The following is a 23,506-nucleotide window of genomic DNA, read 5'->3' on the forward strand; positions in this document are numbered from 1 at the left end:
CTTGAATGCAACTTGTGTAGTTTAACTTACAATATAGCAAGACACAACAGATCATGTGATATCATGTGATATGGCAGCAACTATGAGCTAATAAATAGTTTTTTTATATTTAGTTATTTTAGTTTTATTTATTATTGCTTATATCATATTATCTATTACTTCAGCTTAGACTATTTTCAGTTAGACGCCAAGGCAAAATTTATATATATTTTCTTATCTTAATATAGATATAAGATCTTAAGATAATATTATCTTAAAACTTTATATAGTTTTTCATCTAATATTTATATTTTATTTTATTTAAGCTTTATTTCAATGACCAAAAATTATTTTTAATAATCTTTTTTTTAATTAACAATAACAAAACTGCCGCCACGCCCCCCATTTCATTTGAGTGTACATGATTTTAAATCATGATATGTTTAACTTGATTATGATTTGTATTTTACCCTGATGATTCTTTAGAGGTAAAATAATAAAAAAGACTTAACATGAGCTTAATCAAAGCTTCTTCACAAGATACTGCCTTACCCCCCTAGAGAAAAATAAATATACTTGAAGAAAAACATTTATTTCATGCTAAGTATACTACAAATACATTTTCATACTTAATAAAAAGCCCTGCAATTGTACTTTTATTATACTAAACTGGTATACTTGAAGTCTGCTAAATTGGAACAACTAATTTTTTACTTAATGTACTTTAATTGTGCGGAAGTGGTGCTGAAGTCCAATTAAAAACATACTTAGTGTATTTAATTGTGCTAAAGTGGAACTATTGCAAGTATACTTTAGGGACACTTTAAATAGGCTATTTTGCATTTAGTGAAGTGACATTCAGCCAAGTATGGTGACCCATACTCGGAATTCGTGCTCTGCATTTTACCCATCCAATGTGCACACACACAGCAGTGAAGACACACACACTGTGAACACACACCCGGAGCAGTGGGCAGCCATTTATGCTGCAGCGCCCGGGGAGCAGTTGGGGGTTCGGTGCTCAAGGGCACCTCAGTCGAGGTATTGAGGGTGGAGAGAGCGCTGGACATTCACTCCCCACACCTACAATCCCTGCCGGCCCGAGACTCGAACCCGCAACCTTTGGATTACGAGTCCGACTCTCTAACCATTAGGCCACGACTCCCGGGCGATATTATACAATCCTCATCAAAAGTGACATTAAAACACATTTTAGGCTTATTAATAAGAAATGTGCATTGTGCACAAGTAGTACTCCAAAATCAGTAGGTCTCAATTTATCTGTCAGTAAATATGTTACTAGATTTGAACTATACTTAGAATGAAATAAATGTATTTTAAATGCATTACTTTTTAGGGCCACCATACAATAACTCGCTGATTGTCCAATAGCCTACAAGATTCCAGCTGTGCAAAACTAAATGACATAACAGTGGATCCTCTTGCAAACATTAAAACCTATGCATAAATATAGGCTACTATGTTAATGTGTTTACCATTGTTCTTGCCATGGCGCATCTCTTCAGCTGTGCGGTCAATCAGAACGTAGAGAGACCAGATGACACACACCACAGCAGCCAGGTGAAAGGTCACAGAACAGAAGATCTTCCGCCGCTCGCTTGTAGACATCTGTAGCTTTTCCCACTAAAAAAAACCCCAGAGGGAACAAGGGTCCATCGCTACTATTATTGCTCATAGTGAAGACCTCATTTTTGAACAACCCCCTATTAATTTAAACACTGGTGTGTAACTCAATCATTTTTGCTGAAGGCAGAAATGATCTATTTTTCTTTTTTTTTAATTATTGCTTCGTGCTTTATAAATATGCTTAATAATTATGAAAGTCACTGAAAGAGATACACTCCATACACTGTGTCGCTATGAAAACACAGCACAGTAGGGTGTGATGATCAAGCTTGAGAAGCAGAGATCAAAGTGTTTGTTTGAAATTATATGTGGTTTTCAATTATTTTTGTTCAGAATACAATGGTATTTTATTTATATTTAAAATTTCTGAAATGTCTCTTCAACTGTTTTTTAAGCCGGAGAACTGTTACCAATTGTATTAAACTAAAAGTTTTGCATTTTATGTCTGTCCTTTAACAAGAAGTTTATTTCACATGAATGTATTTCCAGTATTAAAATGCCTCAAATTAGATGCTAAATATTTATTAATGTTGGACAGTCTCACATTATTGTTCATTTAATTTTACGTGGTAAACACTACTAAATACACACTAAAGGTTTGGGGTCCATAAGATTTTTTTAAATCATCATGCTTGCCAAGGCTGATCAACAAATACAGTTAAACAGTAATATTATGAAATATTATACTTTAAAATAACTTTATTTTAATATATTTCATTTTTATTTTAATATATTCCTGTGATGGCAAAGCTGAATTTTCATCAGCCATTACTCCAGTTTTTAGTGTCACCTACACGATCCTTCAGAAATAATTCTAATATTCTGAAATGTTTCATTGTTTTATCAATGTTGAAAATAGTTGCTGCTTAAAGGAATAGTTCACCTTAAAAATTATTTTTTTTTCATCATTTACTCACCCTCATGTCGTTCCAAACCTGTATAAGTTTCTTTCTTATGTTGAACACAAAGGAAGATATTCTCAAGAACCAAACAGTTGTTGATCCCCATTGACTTCCATAGAAGGGAAATAAATACTATGGAAGTCAATGGGGACCATCAACTGTTTGAATACCAGCACTCTTCAAAATATCTTCTTTTATGTTCCATGTAAGAAAGAAAATCATACGGGTTTGGAATGACATGAGGGTGAGTGTGAGTAAACAATTTTTAAGGTGAACTATCCCTTTAATACACACACACACACACACATATATGTATATATGTATATATATATAAAAGCCAAAATATAATAAAAGTAAATAAATAAATGTGTATGTGTGTGTATACATACACACACACACACACACACACACACACGTATATATATATATATATATATATATAATTTTTTTTTATTTTAAATATTTTTGGAAACTGATAGGATTCTCTGGTAAATAGGAAGTTTAAAAGAGCAGCTTTTATTTGAAATAGTACTCTTTTGTCATTGTTAATGTATTTAATGTATTTTTCTGACCCCAAACTATCCAGCTCTATCACATGATCCTTCAAAAATCATTCTAATATGCTACTTCGGTGCAAAAGAAACATTTCTTACTACTATCAAAGTTATTACTATCAACAGTTCATATTAATTTAGCTTGTCAACTTTGATTCTTTGCACTAATTTAGCTCAACTTTAGACACCCTCATGCCATTCCAAACCCCGTAACACCTTTGTTCATCTTCGGAACACAAATTAAGGTATTTTTGATGAAATCCAAGAGCTTTCCGATCCTCCATAGGCAGCAATGTAACTGAAAAATTCCCAGGTCCAGAAATGTTGGACATCGTTAAAATAGTCCATGTGACAACTACGCTACAGAAATACACATGTGGTGCAGCTGACGTAGAACACGCATGCACTGTACCTTGTTTACCAGCAGAGGAATGCATGCGCATGCGTCGCGGTCCATAATGGCAAAAGAAGGTGACGGAAAATAATTGTTGAATAAATTTGTTCTTTTTGTTTTTGTTGCGCACAAAAGTATCCTCGTAGCTTAATAACATTAAGGTTAAACCACTGATGTTGCATGGACTATTTTAACAATGTCCTTACTATGTTTCTGTACCTTGACCGTGGTAGTACCCTTGCTGTCTATGGAGGGTCAGAGAGCTCTCATTAAAAATTCTTTAAAATATCTTAATGTTGTGTTAAAAGATGAAAAAAGGTCTTACGGGTTTGGAACGACATGAGGGTGAGTAATTAATGACAGAATTGTCATTCTTGGGTGAACTATCCCCTTAATGTAATATTGTATTTTTGTTTAATTTTGTATATTTTTAGCCGAAACTTAAAATATAGTCAAACAGCTAATTAAAATCAGCTTTTCTTGTTTTGTTTTTTTTCAATGTTGTTATATTTGTAAATGTGTTAAAAAAATACAGTTCAGAGCAATTAATTTCACTGTTTAGTAGGAGTCTGAGAAGGAACTCAGGAATATTTTTTTAAATAACACACACACACACACACATATATATATATATATATATATATAAAAGCACAGGAGAAAAAGAGTATTATAATATATTATTATATATTATCTGAGCACACATTTTGCCATCTGTGCTTCCCCAGTCTAGAAAAACACCAGCTGCCACTGATGTTTAATAAGACAGGATCTGAGCTGTTCAGAGATGTGTGTTACCTTGAGCAAAGGCTTGAGGTGTGTCTCCATAATGAAGTCATATTTGCACAGCTCACAGCAGCGTGTGTCGGAGCTCTTGATCCACTGGTGCAGGCAGCCCTGGTGCACAAAACGCAAACTTCCTGTACAGTGGCAAGGGGTGATGAGCGGACACTCCTCGTCACCTTCACAGTGACAGATCCTGCACAAACAAAAACACATCAGCTTCTCGCTCGTTCAACCTCTCGTGCTCATTCATCTCTATCACGCTCTCTCACCTGCACACCTCTAGTTCATCATCAGTGCATGCTTGTTGCGTAGCACCATTTTGATTGGTGGGAGTAGTGCATTTACAAGGGGACGGGACAGACATATCTGGGTCTCCTGAACTTCTTTCTTCATACGTCTTTATAATAGTCTCTTCCTCCGCACTTCCACTCCTATTACTACCACGCTCATTCCCTTTTCTGTGATTGGTTGTCTGGCTTTGGCCCCCACGCTCCTCCCGTTTTGACAACTTTTTATGGGCCCTAGTGTTGGGGCCCTTGCACAGTGGTGGCTGGTTCTCTTTCTGTCCCTCGTCTGAGTTGACAGACATGAGCTTAATGGCGTCCCGTTCCTCACGGGGATGCGCTTGCGTGTGTCGGCTACCACTGTGTCTCCGTTGTGCTTTCTGGCGGCTCCAGGAGCGAGCTTCTCTCCAGCGCTGCTCGTCCTCTGAGGAGGAGTCAGTGTGTGTGTGAGTTTCCTTATGCAACCGTGAATGTTTTGGATGGTCCACACACTCTGCTGCACACCCAAAAGTCCCATTGCTCTCCCGTCGCCGGCGGACACGCCGTTTGACCTGCCGCTTTGCAGTGGTGGCGGAGTTGGAGGCGGGGATAATGGGCATGACGGGTGTATGATCTGAGCCATCTACTTCAAGTTTAGCTTGACCACTAGAGCTGCACAACACATACACACACAGATGTATAAAAACAAAAGGGATGAAGAAGACACAACAGAGCGTGAAATGACTGATGAGTAAAAACTTACTGTAATGGACAAATAAAAAGTGAATTTCTATTGAAAGGTGGATTTTATCCCCTCATATGACTAATTTTTCCTTACAATTCACTGTTCATTCATTTCTTTTAATACATAAAACCATGAAACCATAAAACCCAAACATGTCATTTCAAATAATTTAACATACCTTTAGAGGTATGGATTCAAATTCATACATAAAAGTCTTAGAATGTTTAATAAACAAAACAAATGTTTTATTTTGCATTATAAAATTACTTTAATACAAACTGATTAATAAATTATATTCTTCTTATAGTTTGCATTAATTTCATTTAAATGTAATAATTTAACAGACATTATTTTAATATTTGTATTTTTTTATTTAGTTCCTAATTTAATACAAAATGTTTTCTAAATTATAGTATTCTATTTTGCTTTCCTAATTTAGTAGAAAATGTTTATAAATAATTATTCTATTCTAATTTCATTTAATAATTTAATACAAAATATTTCAAAACATTATATTCTATTTTGCACTCTTAAAATGTAATTTAATACAAAATGTTTTATAAATACTGTTATTTTATTTTGCATTCATAATTTAATTTTATAATTCAATACCAAATCTTTTATAAATTATATTATTCTATTCTAATTTAATTTATACTGATTAATTATAATAGAGTTTTATAATAAATTATATTCAGTTTCGCACTCTTAATTTAATTCAAATGTTTTATAAATTATATTATTTATTTTGAATTTGTAATTTAAATTTATTGAAATTTTATAATTCAATACAAAATGTTTTTATATATTATAGTACTTTATTTTGTATTTAATTTAATAATTTCATGCAAAATGTTTTATAAGAAGCATTATTCTATTTTGCCATCTTTAATCTAATTTATTTATATTTAAACACATTAAATTGAATTTATCATAATCTCTCTGCTTTCTGCTAAATATTTCTTTTCATTGTTCAAATTCTTCTGTCGGTTTATTTTCTGATTAAAAATGGAAAAGACACTGACATTCCACAACTCATTCCATAAAATCATATAATGTGCAAACATATAGGTGAGCAAAGCACCAATCACAAACATGGTATCCCACAGCACCAGTATTCGACCAGACTCACCTGCATATGTCCTGTGAGGACGGTGTAACTGATGTTTGAGAGACACTGTTCAGCACGGCTCCTGGGGTGGAACTGCTCGCCTGAAACAGCAGGTGACCAAAGTACAAAATAATATGCATGTGCAAAGCACGCACTTTGTTGTCATTAGGATTGCTTTGAATAATGATGGGCTGGGTGTGTACAGTATGTTACCTTAGATATATTGCTGGATCGACTTCCTGATCGCCCACGTGTCTTCTCACCCTAAAGGAAACAAAGAGGATTAATCATATGCTCTCTCTCTTTCATACACACACACATTGAGGCCATACCTTAGTTTTACTACAAAATACTTTCTTTTATCCCAGCTTAAAGTATACAATCAACTATATGACCCAACTTTGCTCTGCATTACCAATGGCTTGTCTGTTGGTTTGTCTGACCAACGGCTAACAGGGGGGTTTATGGGAAACCTGTTTGGGACTTTTGCTATTCAGTAGAGCAGAAATTACAAGCACTCTCACACATAACACACAAACCAACAGAGAATAGTTGACTTTTAAAGAATATGTTTCTGTCACATGTTTGAGCAGATCTTTAATGTGACTGCAGCTTTAAGACAAACCAATCCTATTACTAAAAATAACAGCAGCATCCTAAGACCCTTTTGCGTGCGTACACATACAGTATGCGTGTGTGTTTGTGGTAACCAATAAACACGAAGACTATTTTTAAGATGATTAAAGACCATGGGTTAGATGACAATATAAAAGAAGAGGGAATAATTATGGTCTTCATTCATTCAAGTGTCATACTTTACTGGTCTTTTTGTTAATAATCTTTGACTTTGTAATCTTTAATCAAAAAGTAACGATTTTCTCTTCTTTTCTGAACTGGCTAAACAAGTTATTAGGTATTATTAACCAATAACTAATGAACTTTTTTAGCTAACTCTCATTTCAAAAAGAAATACATCACTCAGAAATACATCATATTAAGAAAATAAAATTCATGTTTATTTAGCACTGTGAATAGAGCATAGCATGTCCATTACTAAATGTTATTACTAAAAGTTTATACATAGTGTAAGTTGTTCAATTCTGAGTCATCAAATACTAGTGATTTAACTAATACAAGGAACCAAATTCAAACTAATGTAATATTGGTTTTACTGTTTGAATATACACAACTGATAGATATTTATATGTTTTTGAAAGAAGTATCTTATGCTTACCAAGGCTGAATTTATTTGATCAAAAATACAGTGAAATGTAATAATGTGAAATGCAATTTAAAAAACTGTTTTATATTTGAATATATTTTAAAGTCTAATTTATTCCTGTGATGATGACAAAGCTGACTTTTTAGGAGCCATTACTCCAGTTTTCAGTGTAACATGATCCCATTCAAGATCACTTCTCATTATTATCAGTGTTGAAAACATTCATGCTGCTTCATATTTTTGTGGAAACTGTGATACTTTTTTAGGGTTCTTTGATAACTGTCTTTGAAATAGAAATAACATTAACAGTAACACTGTAAATATGTTTACTGTCACTTTTGAAAAATGTAATACATATTTACACAATAAAACTCTCAATTGTTAAAAAAAATCAGACTTTTGAACAGTAGTGTATAAAAAGCTTTCTTCTACACAGTTCTGGTTTAGCTACAATGAGTTCAAAATCAATTTTAAAATACAAATGGCACAAAAGGGACCTTTGACTGTTGTTTTTAAAAATGCTGAATGCTTTGTTTTGCCAGGCGTTCGTGAAAACCGATCTGTATTAGCATGTATTGCCACCATGTGCCTCAGGCAGAGCCGATTACTTCTGGGCTTTTGGTGGGTCCACCTTTGCCTCTGGTCCACACCTGGCCCTTTTATTAACTTAACTATCATTCCTTCAAGCTAACATACAAGAGCACACACACAAATGATCTTCTGCGGATCATTATCAGTTTGAGAACCCCAAAGTGCATAGGCTATTGCAAGCACACACATAGAATGTTATTTTATTTCTTCTTATTATATTTTTAACAATAGACCTAGCTGATAAATACTTCCAATTTTTTTAACTAAAAAATGTATATGTTGTGTAGCTGCAGTTAGTAAGGACAGTATTGAGCTCTGTTCTCTCTCTCCTGAAGCGACACTATCTCAATCTGAATTATTGATGTGAAAGCCGCCAGACACCAACATCTGATCAGCTCATAAATATTTTATACACCTGCAGTGTATCTTTTAGCCAGAATGCAGGTGCAACTGCATCCTCTGAGAGAAAATTATATTATTATAAACATGTTTTATAATATCAGTACTATATGATGTCCTCACGTAAAATACAGCCACCGCGTTCTCAGGGGCCAATGGAGTTCACCCAGATTGCACCACTCAACCAAACATGACTTTCATCTTACACCTTCACTTATAGACCATAGTGAAGAAAATCAAACATGAGATTAAGAGCAAATGGAGAGTTTGCTTCAGTTTCCTGAGAAAAAGATGCCTGTAATCTCATACCTGTCTCCTCAGAAATCTCAAACTTTGCTGAGATTTGCCAAGAAACTTAAGAAAGTCTCCATGTGAAGTGAAAGTCATAGATTTAGACACCAACACAAAAGTGCACATTCATTGTATAGCTCTATATTTTTACTCCATCAAGCGTTGTCTCTTATTTGTGTCAGTTTTTATTTTTCCTAAGACTTTACTGGAGAGAACCATCTGAAATAACACTGATACTTGAATGAAACAACTAAAAACTCCACCCCTGGGCTATGAAGGAGCATCCTCTGAGCAAATACAATTACTCTTCTGGATGCTTTCCACAGGCTTTAGAATTAGATTAAAAACACTTGCTACTGTGTAATGGACTTAATGGATTCATTTTCTACATAAAAGCCTTCTGGTCTTCACAACTTCTGTACTGAATGATAACATGACTTCCTCACTGGAAAAATAGTGCTCATTCATCTAGTCTAGAATTTCTCTACTCTGAAAACACATGTAAAACGACCTTCTTATTGATATTTTCTCATGATCGATGCAGTCTGCTCTATAAAATAGCATCACAATTCTTTTGACTTTTTGAATTGATTTTCTGTTGTATTCAGAATAATATATATATATATATACACACACATATATATATGTATGGTTGCTTATTACAGAGCTCTATTTAACAAATGTATCTTAGTATAAATCTCCATGAAGTTTTGAAAAAGAGAGCATTAACTGTGGTCATATCCGGATTGACTTTAGTTAATATCCCCTTACTGTACTCTACTATTGCTTCTACATCGGAGAACAAATCTAACCACACATACCATCAAAGGACTCCTTTCTCCTAAACCTTTCCTATCTGCAATTTGAATAATTTACAGAATCCAGGTCACAGTAAATGCTGACCAGAAGGAATCTATTATAACATTCTAAAATCCCTGTAACTGGCACATAGAAAGTCCTAATACGCATATACATAATACTAGCCTTGACCCTTAATGCTAGTTAGGGTCAAAGATCAAGTCAGTGTTCTAAGATCAAGGTTCAAAGATCATTACCACTGTTTGTCTCTCAAAATTCTCAAATCTAAATGGAAAGGTATGCGTTAAATCAATACAAACAAAACAGCTTAAAATATACAAAAAGACATTTTGATCAACAGACAAGCAGGGTACTTGCAAAAAGTTTTCATTTTTTTAAGAAGTAGAGGCACAAATTCTGTTTTCTTTTTTTTTTTTGTGAGAACTATTAGATATAACATTCACTGTCCATAGGTTTGGAGTCAGTAAAACAGTAAGAAAAAATAAATGTAGCCTTAGTAAGCATAAAAGATTTCTTTAAGAAAGAAAAAAAACTTTTGAATGGTACATAAAATTTACACAAAAAGTAAAACGCAATGCTCATCAATGCTTCATTTATTTGAACAGAAATACTGCAAAAACAAAAATAATTTTGCAATTCCTGTGACACAAAGCTGAATTTTCATCATTTTAATATGCTGATTTGGTACACAAGAAACATTTATTACTGTTTCAGTGTTGAAATCAGTTATGCTGCTTAATATTTTTGTGGAAACAGTGATTTTTTCAGGTTTCTTTGATCAAAATTGACAGCAAATACACTTTGCCACCTTGGAATTATAAGGTTCTATCTGCATTCTGAGCAGTTTTGAGATATAAGCTTCAAAGTTTTTGTGTTCCATAGACTTCTGTAGATAGAACCCCTTTTGTTTTCTAAAAAAAGGCCCAAAATGTACACAGCTTACAAAAGAAACATCACATTATGTAAATAAGTTGTCATAGAATCAGAATATGGGAATAACTCCATTTTGACAAAAATGCCAGATAGAACCTTATAATTCCAAGACTTTCTACAAAAGATTTCTGTTTCAAATAAATTATGTCTTTTGAACTTTCTATTCATCAATTTAATGCGTCATTGCTGAATAAAAGTGTTAATTTATTAAATAAATAAATGTGACCCCCAAAATTATGAATGATGTAAATGGATTTACAGTTTCTGTCATAAGCAGTTTAACTGACAAGATAATTGAAAGCCATGCTTTAATACTTTTATAGTTAGTTCACTAGTGTGCAAGTATTACAAGGTCCTTCATCTCTAAAAACCCATCTCCATTACATGCACAATCACAAAACAAAAATGTAGAATAATACAAGTAGAAACATCCAAACTGACATTCACTTACCCATACATTCCCCCTGCATGTTCTATGAGCTACTAATCTGCCAAGCACCTCTGCTTGCTCCGAAGGCCGATGCATGCAAGAGCTCTCACATGCATGTTTATGTTCTAGGCTGGGCTGGATTAGCTTTAGCTGCTTCTCTGAGGTATAATCTGTGAGTGGTTGTCTATCTCTGGTCATGCATTCATTTAGATGCACAGGGATTGGCTTCGCACAGTTTCTGAGTAGGATCCGACTCTTATCTTTTTCTGATGTCTGAGGTAGCGTTTTCTAGCCCTGCCATCTGGAGTTCTGCCTGGTACAGTTACAAGAGTCTGGACTCACCATTCTGCTACAGAGCAGCTGTTATATGATAGATAAACCTGTCAGTTTTTAATTCATACACACTTATGTATGCAGGTGCACATACAATGGTGACCATCCCTTGTGATTTGTGTTTGTTTAAGAGACAGTGTGCCTGCACTCAGCCAATCACCGAAGATTAAAGCTCTGGCTGCCATTCAAAAGCTAACTATAGACACAGGTGCATTATGGAATAATATGCTGATGGGATACACCTGGTCACAAACTACTACTTACATGGAATCACAAACATCTACCTATAGATAGTAACGTATAGATGCTATATCTTGCTGATACAGCATTTGGAATGGTCAACAAGGAGACCTCTTTGAATAGAAGTTGAGAGCAGATTCTTTTGTAGAAAAAACTCATCATTATATAATAAACTCAGTGAAATCAGTATAGCTAAAATAACCATTGGCCCAATAATTTGTTTTCACGAGTTCGCCTGCCCAGTCAGCCCTGCCAGATAATGGTAAACAAAACTTGGCTTGCTGTCCGCGAAGGAGGCTCGAACCCAAGGCTCGGCTCGAGCTCTGAGTAAGAACCCCCCCCATGATGGTAAGGTGTGGAGGAAAAAAAAGAGAGGAATTTAGAGGAGGAGAAGGGGTGGTGGAGGGATGCCGGAAGAATTGTCGCTGGAATGGACCAATGACTGCTGCTTATACGGTCGTAGCGGTGATTGACAGGACTGGATGATTAGGCTCCTCCCGAACCGGCGTTTGGGATCTTCATTAATTTAAATTAGTTTCATGTATCACCTGCAAAATGAAGTCCCTGATATGACGAATTTAATGCAGAATCTATTAATATCCATGCATCCATCAATCACAATATAAAGAGAGCAACAACACTGAACCTAAATAACCATTCCACATGCATGTAAATTCAGTACAGGTTAACAACCACTAAACACATAATCTCCAATTTTGTTATGAACATACAACGGTCACTGCAATCATCTGTGATAGCATCAGTTAGCTAACACACACACACACACACACACACACACACAAAATGAGCAGAGTGACAGATTGACAGATAGATAGATAGATAGATAGATAGATAGATAGATAGATAGATAGATAGATAGATAGATAGATAGATAGATAGATAGATAGATAGATAGATAGATAGATAGATAGATAGATAGATAGATAGATAGATAGAATTAGAAGAATATCTCCAGAGTGTCAAAGACACAAAGCAGAGACAGATCCTGACCAAGTACAGGCTCAGTGAGCGCAGACTAGCCATCGAGACCGGCAGACACAGAAAGAGCTGGTTACCCAGAGAGCAAAGAGTGTGTGCTCACTGTGAGACAGGAGAGATCGAGACAGAGACACACTTCCTACTTCACTGTTACCAATTTAAATCAATCAGAGACATATACATCAACAAATTCACAAACATCATAAAGAACTTTACAGCCATGACTGAAGAGGAACAAATAAAGATTATACTAGGAGAGAGACAGAGAGCAGCACTGGCTGAGAGATACGTGTGGATGTGCCACAGCCTGAGAGACAGCAGGTGAACGTGTGTAATGTGTGTAATGTGTGTATTATGTCTGACCTCAGTGTGTTTCCCTACTGTCTACCACAGTTACCCTCAGCCTGTGTGTGTTTATATGTTAAACACTGTGGTATGACGTTCACACAAGTTCTTATTTGTTACACTCTGTATTTAAGTTTATATTGTTATAATGGTTTTATTCTATTATTTATATATTTCAAGCTTTGGCAATATTGTATTTTTTACAGTCATGCCAATAAAGCAATATTGAATTGAAAATTGATAGATAGATAGATAGATAGATAGATAGATAGATAGATAGATAGATAGATAGATAGATAGATAGATAGATAGATAGATAGATAGATAGATAGATAGATAGATAGATAGATAGATAGATAGATAGATAGATAGATAGATAGATAGATAGATAGATAGATAGATAGATAGATAGATAGAGAAGTCTTCTATACTAACCAAGGCTGCATTTTTTGTTGAAAATTTGAATAAAAACAGTAATACTGTGAATATTGTAAAAGTCATACACATTTTCATATACTAATTTAATATATTTCAAATGAAATGTATTCCTTTGATGGAAAAGCTGTTTTTTCTGCAACTATCAGGAATCTTTGATGAATAGAATGTTCAAAAGAACAACATTTATTTGAAATATAATTTTTTGTATATATTGCATAAATGTCTTTACTGACACTTTTGATCAATTTAATGTGTTTTTATTGAAAAAAAAAAACTTCTGGATTTAAAATAAATAAAGCCTTGATAAGCATCAAAAACATCTTTCAAAAGCACAAACAAATCTTAACAACCCCCAAATTTTGAACAATAATGTAATTTATAATAACTAATAGGCCTACACTTCAAATTGTGTTGGTGGCTCGAAGTATGTGGCATCTATAATTAAAGATCAATGGTCAGGACAATTCTCCAGGGAATCCCATTTAGTACCCATCATGGTGCCAAGTGAATGTGCATATGTGTGTGAGTATGTGTGTTAGTGAGTGATCGAAAGTGACAGTTCCAGCAGACAGCACAGTGGATTAGACTCCCGCTAGACAGACAGCTGTTAACTCATGGACATGGAACACGTGAAATCCACATCACACTCTTTCAGACAACACACACAAACAAACACACTTAAAAGTGAGTCTGAGAATATCCTAAAGAATATAATAAAGAAAATGACAAAGGAAGTGCTTGCCCAGCACTCAGTTCTTCTGTTACAGTGCCTGCAAGGCATCATTATCACAAGCAGGCTTCAGAGTGACTTTCTCTGGTGTTTAGGGTTAAGGATGTGAACAACCCCCTAACATTAAGCATTCATTTCTTCATGTAACTATTTGTGCTACTAACATGAATAATGGATGAAAACTGCAGCTTGCTCAAGAAAGTGTGCTGTTACTTTTTCAAAATTTCTGCTTGTCAGTTGTTATATGGGTTCAAAACAATCTCATTATTGAAGTAGGAACCTGAGTAATATTTAGGGCCCAGAATATCATAGAGACTAGTAACCACCCAGAGCGCCAACTTCATTGCAGTGACATAAAAACCATAAAACTTAGCAACTTAGACTTCTTTTCTTTCATAAAATTCTAGATCTTCTCTACAATTTTCTGCAATGAGTTTCAGTTTCTCAGTATACACTTTCAAACACCATTCATTCATATTTTGTTTTGTATGTAATTTCAGCCATAAAGAAATTTAGTGATCCAATTTTTCTTTATTGCATTCATAATTGAATTGAGAATGCTTTCTGGAGTTCAATTCCTGAATTTGGATTTTAAACAAAGCAGAATTAAAATTCAAGTGCATTTTTTAGTGAAGACTTTGAAATTAACTTTGAATGATGGCTTCACAAAGCCTTCTCCGAAACTTTAAAAATATTTTAAAAGTCTTAATTTTACTGTTTCTATATACAGTATATATTTACATTTGAATGATTGCCGTGTTGAATTTTTGAATTATAATTCAGTGCATTCTAGTTCTTTAATTCCAATTTAACCTCTTGTGCAGTGTGGTCAATTCAATTCAAATGTACACTCATGCATAAGGGAGCCAATTTTTAAATTATGAATTTTGCCCAAATTTCAGGCATGGTATTTCATTCAGAACATTCAGATCTAATTTTATGTATTGTATTTATCTTTTAATATGTCCTTCATGTCAGTCAAATGATAAACACATGATTTTAAACTCAAAAATCTTTCTTTGGCATGATAAACCCTAAATGGTTTCACAGTACTATCCATCCTTGACCATGCTGTTTACTCAATATACAGTGGCTATAAATTATGGATCTGGATAATTATTTCACAGATATAACTCAAAAACCAACTATACAATTATGCTCATGGATAATCATACAAAGTGGCTAAACCAATACTGAATATATTTCAGATTTAATGCCATAAACATGAAAATATTTGGCAAATCGAGAGATTACTTCCTCAAAATGACTGGAGCTGAGATTTAGCCAGCACTTGTCATATTTGTGTATATGCATCCAGCGGTCAGCAAACAGACAGGATGTGCCATCTGAGCCTAAGAATATCTTGACCATAATGCATCATACATCAAAAAAATCTCCTGGATATTACAAATACTCACACAGCTGAAACAAACTGAACTGCAAACATGCCGCAGCCACATGATGGAAAAGCATGTCTGATTTACAATATACTTGAAAGAAATGTCAATGACCCTGAAGAGGCTGGAAAATATGTAACGCTGTCTTTTTATAGCATCAATTACTTTTCCAATACAACACTGTCCAGCTCTTGCTCTAAGCTATATATTTCTGTTTACATAACCCGGAGTCATTTTTTTACCCTCACTTCTGAAAAGGATTTGCTTGCTTTGGCACTTACAGTAAATCTCACAAATTTATGCAAACTAAATATCAGAAATTTTATTATTGGACAATACGCACAATTTAAAACTTGTACAACAGTAACCATAATGTGCTGCTGTTCCACAGAAGCTATCAAAATACTAAGTAATATTTTCAGACTACATGGAAAACCATGGATGGCTACATCTTTATCATAAACATAACTGTAATTGCTATGAGACAAACTATTTGTTATGAGAACTCCACATACATCACAGATTCTCTGTGTTAAATGTTTGTACTTGCCTCATTCTCTTTACTCTTGTCTCTATTCCGGCTGGAAATATTGGCAGTCTCCTTGGTGATGGGCACAACGGATATCTGATGCACAGGCATGCTAGCAGTGCTCAGGACTGCAGGATACCTTGCTGCCTTCAGCCCACCAAAGACAACACACTCACACCATCCTGAGGGTCGGCATGGAAACAAAGAATAAGACCTGTTCCAGAGCTCGTACGCACGCTCCTACAAACACATGCATGAAATCAGGTTAAGTATCCTGGTTAAGATCTTAGACTTCAGCTGCAACGGAGAAACATCCAGAGAGCTGGTCGTCACATCCCAAAAAAAGCTGAAGCCAACCTCTCTCGTTCTACCTGTATAATTTGTGACAGAGAAAGAGAGAGACAGACAGAAAGAGCTCATTTAAATTCTACTCTACCTGAGAGCTGCAGTGATGCCTCAGTTTGTGAATGTGTGTGTGCGTCTGTTAACCTGACCTGTAAACATGTTGCTGAGAGGACTTAGGGGTTATTTTAGCTCCAAATCTCCTCCCTCCAGCGTGGGATGGAGCACCCAGCTAATCAGCTTACAACCCCAGGGGCTGCACACAACCTCGGCTACTGGAACACACATTCTCACACACACACACACACACACTGGACTAAACAAACTAGCTTGTAACATTTGAACTGTTAAATGCTTCATTTATAAAAACAGCTGGGGAGAGCTCTTCTTTCTCAGCATGTGTGTGTGTGTGTGTGTGTGTGTGTGTATGTAGATATAAAGTTCTGCCATGAAACTCTAGATGATATACTCTAATATAATCAGTAATCACATCATTATTCAAATGGTACAGCCAATTGGATCTACTCGCATCAGCAGCCAATGAGCAACATTCAAATACTCAGCTAGTGCTTGCTATAGCAGTTGCAGATTGCTTCAGAAACCCTCCACCTTCCCCAGCTCCACCTGTATGGATCTGATATGGGGTAATTTCAAATATGATATATGTGTGACCCTGGACGACAAAACCAGCCATAAGTAGTAAGGGTATATTTGTAGCAATAGCCAACAATACATTGTATGGGACAAAATTATCGATTTTTCTTTTATGCTAAAAATCATTTGGATATTAAGTAAAGATCATGTTCCATTAATATTTTGTAAATTTCCTACTACAACAATATATTAAAACTTAATTTTTGATTAGTAATATGCATTGCTAAGAACTTCATTTGGACAACTTTAAATGCGTTTTTTTTTTTTTTTGCACCCTCCAGATTCCAGATTTTCAAATAGTTGTATCTCGGCCAAATATTGTCCTATCCTAACAAACCATATATCAATGGAACGCTTATTTATTCAGATAAATCTCAATTTTTGTGATCCAGGGTCACATATGGGGTTTATTTCATGTATGTATATGTGGAGCTGCAGTATTTTCTACATGCTCACAGCAGAATGTCAGTGGATGTATTGGCAGTACATATAAATTAAAGGGGATGTCTAATGCTATTTCATGCATTCTTACTTATTTACATTGCTAAAGAGTTGGATTCTCATGCTAAACATGACCAAAGTCTCAAAAAACAAGCTAGACCTCTAACAGAGTAATTCTGTGCCAAAGACACTCCTTCAGGATTTGTATAAGATTCAGAAAGATTTATTCAAGTATGGCCCTGTACGACGTCATAAATGACATCAATTCCTTGTATAGGCACTTCTCTCTGAAGAGCATGCGCACATCAAGCAGAGCGAGAGCTAGAGCGCACCCATCAATATACTTCATTTGGGTTGCGGAAGTCATCGGAAGTCATCTGATTCAGGATTGGCTGGATCAGATTTTTAGCCATAGTTAATTTAAGTCAATAAAGCTTTTGTTCCTGTTTTATTAATGTCGATATCACTGCTGGCAGATAATCACTATGCAAAAGCTTTGCATACTTGTGGCTCTTTAGCTCCGTCCATGGCATGCCTCCAGGAGCTAGACTGTTTTCAGAGAGAAGCTGTATCTGTCTTTTATAAATCTGATAAAACTAAAGAGTCTTCGGAGATATGAAGGATGCAATATTACGCTATAGGTACTCAATATTAACATGAGATTGGCAGAAACTGTGTCCATTTTAACAACAGATAACCAATTGTAAACTATGTTGCTTGTCTAATTAAATATTCATGAGTTTTTAATTATTGTAAAAACTAATTTATATACATGACCATTCAATATTTCTGACACACCTACATTTTCTTTATAATTAAAAATGTCCTGGAACACTTGTTTGTTGTTTTTCCCTCAATATCTGGTCCACTACATCCACTACAAAAAAAAAAATCCATACATAAATTTGTATCATTCACATTTGTATAAAATCCCATCATTAAATATAACCCTTTAGATAAAAGGGTTTTTAGATCATGATAAACATGAATGCACACAAATGTGTGAAACTGTGTAATGTTTGTGTCTTTGTAAAACATATTCTTTTCACATAATATTACTGTCCAATAATATTGACCTCATACATATGCAAATAAGAATATTAACCCAGACTCTACAAATGTACAGTGTGAAATCTCATAACCTGACTACCCACGGCTGATTACCAACCCGAGGTACAAACATTAAAACAAAAAACAAATAAAGCCGTCTATAAAAGCTCATAGCACAAAAGCCCATTATGCTTAACTGAACCTTATAAAACTATCATACTCAGAAGAAGAGATGCTGTGAGATGTAATTTCACTCATTTATAGAAACCAAAATTGCTGTTTGATGGCAAAACTTTTTTCAGTTCTTTTATGCCACACTAAAAAATATCTGATTAGTATTTTTTCTTTTTCTTTTTTTTCCAGTAAAAATTATTTAAACATTCTTAAATCACAATACATTTACTTGAAAAGGAAAATTGCTTAAGATAAGGCTAAAAACCTCTCAAAATTACAGTCAGTTTATGCTTAAAAAAAAAGAGAAAAAAATCTGACAGTGGGATATGGAAAAATAAACTTTTTCAAACAAGATGTGGGACTTATTTTCATGCCTTGCACAGGAGGGAGCCATTTCTCTATCACCCTGTCTCTCGGTTTCCCTGCTTGTAAAATGCACATAAATACAAACAAATCAACATGTAAGCATACAGTTTCTCTCTTTTTTATCATCCATCAAGGATGTCTGCTCAATTTCAATTGATTTGTTACAGTGAATGCCCTCAAGGGGCTCTTTTTCAAGGTCTGGAACATGCATGGTTAGAAATCAGACACATTAATCCAGCTAAGGGTTAGATTTGGCTGTTTGGTATAGTTATGAGGAAACCAAAAGTATACTTACGTTAGAATTTGATTGCTGCCCCTCTGCATTCTTGTCAAGTGTGGCCGCAGTTGATGTCGAATACAGTTTTGGTGAAATACAAAAAAGAAAAACGAAAGAGAAAAACCCTTTAAATAATCCATCAAAGACTTTCTTTTATTCAAAAGGAGTCAATGGAATGTGAATTATTTTATGATTTATTTAAAAACATTACATTCTGGTTTGTCAATTTTTCTGAACAGATTCTAATGATAACATACTTCTAATGAACATGCAATATGATCTTGAAAAAGAGAGAAATTCTGGTCTATAATCCAGCCAGTTTTATGGCTCTAAATCAGAGGTGTTCAGGCTCTCTCCTGGGAACTTAATCAAGGTTTTTCAGGTTCATTTGAAAGTTACAGGCAGGTTTGAGAGCAAGGGCCATGCACCCCTGTGTAAGATAATAGCCTATATGTGCTAATTTTAACTCTATACATTTCTAGGTAGAACAAGGACACTTAATCAGTTCACAGGCATCTAAATATATTTACTACAAAAGCTCATACCTACAGGTACCTGGAAATAAAGACAAACCATGTGCAAATTCATCAGTCAACACCGTTGCCTAATATTTTCTCCTTAAAACTGCGGAGGGTCTCAAAAACCCGGTTTGAAACCGCATCTGTTTCCTACATCACAAACATTTAACCAATCCCATCAACCTGTGGGGCAGAGCTTTTCATATCCGGTCAAAGGTTTCTATCCATAATGTGTTTTTGATTCAAACTAATGAGAGATAAAACATCTAAAGTTAAGTGATAAATTTTTTTCAACTATTATAAAGAATTTAAGACTGCTTCAAATACACCAAAATCATAACTTAATCATAGCAGTAACCATAAAATTATTATGCAATGCATAAGTGTTTGGTTGAAGCAATACAATTGCACAATATGAATTTAGTCATGATTTAGGAAATAGCTTCAGCCAACTATTTCGCAGTGAGGGATTGAGAATTAGGTTGCAATTTTTGACATTAATTTAACATAACAGGATAAACTATGTAGTATTTAATATTTACTATGTGTTATACTATCACATACATCTTGAAATTTAAATTTAAAATCAACTTTTTATTGAGACAGTCTAATATAATATACAGCCTAATTCATGAGCCAAAATTGCACATTCACATTATGGGGCACAACTGTATTCAATAATGTGAAATATTCAGGAAACATCTAAAACTTTACTGGAATTAGAAAAATTAGTAGTTCTGTAAGTTATGAAAAAATGTATAAAAACAGTCAATTATTTATTTATTTATCCAAAACATTGCAGGTGGATTAAAGTTCTTATGACATGAGGTGCTATGTGAGTTATGAAACCACATTGTTGCCACATTTCTTCTGGATTTAGTCTGTCTCGGTTTGTTCTGTTTCTTCATGTCATTCCAGACAGACTGGATGGAGATGAGATTAGATGTTTTGTGTTTAGCACTGGCTGTTGTGCAAACATAAATCTCACTGGATTATTACAATTAATGTTTGGAAATGTAAACTGATAATTCCTGCTAACACACTACAGCAAAAGATAGAAATAACTGACTTAAAACCATAGACCAAATTGATATTCATGTCCAGTCTGGGGAGAAATAATTGGACATGCTGAGACAATCTGCATGGACTTCCAACATATAGGCTATATGCACAACAGGACAATCCTAGTATGCTGACTATTTCAATGAGGGACAGTCAGGCTGGGATTTGCATGATCATGACTGAGTTTAACCTCTACTTGCATTTGTATTTGGTATCCAGGGTACAACCATCGTCAATCTCACCATGCAATACGAGCCACTCATTGTGGTTACCCCCTCATCATATTACAGTATCACTATATACAAACAGGAGCACACGCGCAACCAAATAAAAAATAATGTACAGCGCCAAAGACTTCAAAGTGGACACCCGTATGTGCGATAGTAAATGTGAGTAATTGGGTTTCTAACTAAATATGTGTGTTTATGTCCCTGGTCATGTGTTGTTGTGATCCCAACATTGTTGTAGCAGTGTTGCTAATTTAGATCTGTGCAGTTTGATGAGCTCAGATGATGTGTCAGTTGTTATTTTGGTAATATGCCAGTGTTGCTATAGTATTTCTGCCGCAGTGGTGCTGAAGTATCAGTGATGCCCTGATTTTGCACTGAGTTTGTGTTTGTTCGTTCAGCCGAAGCAGATGGCCTCTCCCTTCACTGAGATGGAGTGGTACACTATTTTCTTCTCTCTGGTAGTGTTCAGTCTTTTTACCTTGTATGGCCTAATACAAGAGAGATGTGTGCATACTACAGGTACGAACAATATGCATAAACAACAGTATTGCATCTCTGCATAAGATTGTGAGTAAATAATAATTGAATTATTATATTTGTCACAAAAATGTATCATATGACTAAAAGATACTTGAAATATGATGCACAAGTCACAAAAGAGTATTTTTTTTCACCAGTTTTCACCAATGTTGGGGAAAGTTACATGTAACATAATTACTTAATTTAATTACAAAATAAATGTAACTGTATCGCCAAACTACACTGCGCTACAAGCGTACCTACAGAATTGAAATATTTAACCTACTGTGTGAGTACAGTCTTCATCTCATGTAACTTTACCGTACACCACTGACTCTTTACAAAAACACAATTAATATGTCAAATTTTTAAATTAGCACCAAACTACTGAGTCCACCTTTGTACTGTTAAAATTGAGTTAAAATAAGTACATTTTTACGTGTTACCAGCAACAAGATGTTTGTTTGTCAGCAAAAGTGAAATGACTTTTAACAGCTTTTGTGAAAACTACAAATCGTTCTTCCGCATTTTTGTATCCCTCCTCATGCATAATGTGATTGAACCCAGTGCATTATGGGTGTTGAAATTTTTCAGCCCTTTTTTGTTTTCTCTAGTTGTGTAGAATCGATTTAAAATGTGTTTCTACTTCATAGACAGCCACCTTTTATATAAACCCCCCTCCCCTTAAAAATACTTAAGTACTTCATACTCAATTAAATATTTAATTCATTAAAACCATACAAAATAATTTTTGTATTCTCTAAATACATTCTAGAATTCTAGATACTAGAAATAGTTAACTAAATCTTAAACTCAGAAGTAATAAAAACACTGACAGGACATTATCCTAATTTTTCAAATACCCACAAGTACTGCAAATGTTTACATATAGCCTACAATTGCCGTAGTCTAACAAAACAGGTTCAACTAGTTTCAGAAGTGACGTGACATTCTTGGTTTGTTCTCTTCTTATTTTACTAAAAAGACAATGAAGATATCAAAGAAAGACTTGAGGAGCCACTCATCGTCTGAGTCCACCTGCACGCCTCTCCATACTTGAGAATGATTTCACGCGACGTGGACCAGGATCAGTCATGACGAACGCTGTGCGCATGACCTGACCAATACACTGCTGCCTTTATTGCACTTGAAACCTCATTACCTGGACTGGATCCAGCTGCAAACTCAGGTAAACAATAAAGACCGCAAGTGTATATGTCTGTAAGTCCCTTAAGTCTGAAAAGTGGGTTTAAACGTTGACGTGGTTTAAAGCCAGCAGTAAGGAAGTAGGAAGAAGTGAACTATGATTGCTCTGTGTGAGAAGCTTGTAAAACCTAAGTCTGACACACAAGCATGTTTCATACACTGTGTGTGGTTTAAATTAAATGAGCTACTATCAATGGGTTGAATCCTGTTGAGAGAAAGCAAAACGAGGTAATTATATCCATTTTCTCTCTCTCTGGCTACACACAACGTTAAGGTCCTATAAAAGTAATTGCTGACATCAGAAGAATGCAATTTAGTAGCATTTACAAGTCTATAGAAGTTTTAGATGATGCTATTTTAGGAGTGATATCATTAAGAAACGTATATAGTTTTTTTTTTTGTTTTTTTACTAATTATCTGAATTAGTTTTTATTTTAATATTTTCTGTTTTTATTTTAATTTTAAGAAATAATTTAGTTTTTTTTATCATTTTGTTTTTAATATATATTTAATTTAATGTATTATTTTATTTTATTTGGGCAGCTAGCTGGAATAACATAAGTTTAAATGCTTTAAAAATATATTTAGTTTCA

At 34.6% G+C, this 23,506-nt stretch overlaps 1 protein-coding gene across 1 annotated transcript; it reads right to left on the minus strand.

Moving 5' to 3' along the window:
• Positions 1-349: 349 nt before the first annotated feature.
• Positions 350-16,586, minus strand: LOC306872367 (uncharacterized protein). The gene is made up of 7 exons (XM_079420884.1): positions 16,511-16,586; positions 16,096-16,314; positions 6,592-6,642; positions 6,400-6,479; positions 4,529-5,194; positions 4,272-4,452; positions 350-1,623 (listed from the first exon to the last, which is right to left on the minus strand). Exons 2-7 carry the CDS (start codon positions 16,183-16,185, stop codon positions 1,438-1,440), a joined length of 1,254 nt encoding a protein of 417 aa, XP_079277010.1. The 5' UTR covers positions 16,186-16,314; positions 16,511-16,586; the 3' UTR covers positions 350-1,437.
• Positions 16,587-23,506: the final 6,920 nt, after the last annotated feature.

The sequence above is a fragment of the Barbus barbus genome (genome assembly GCF_936440315.1).
Source record: "Barbus barbus genome assembly, chromosome: 7".
NCBI lineage: Eukaryota > Metazoa > Chordata > Actinopteri > Cypriniformes > Cyprinidae > Barbus > Barbus barbus.

Coding starts and splice junctions, on each gene's coding strand:
- LOC306872367 (XM_079420884.1), bottom strand. CDS start 16,185: ATGCCTGTGCATCAGATATCCGTTGTGCCCATCACCAAGGAGACTGCC. Junction 5,195..6,399: donor TCCTCACAGGACATATGCAG/GTGAGTCTGGTC, acceptor TGTGTTGTGCAG/CTCTAGTGGTCAAGCTAAAC. Junction 1,624..4,271: donor ACCTCAAGCCTTTGCTCAAG/GTAACACACATC, acceptor GGTTTTTTTTAG/TGGGAAAAGCTACAGATGTC.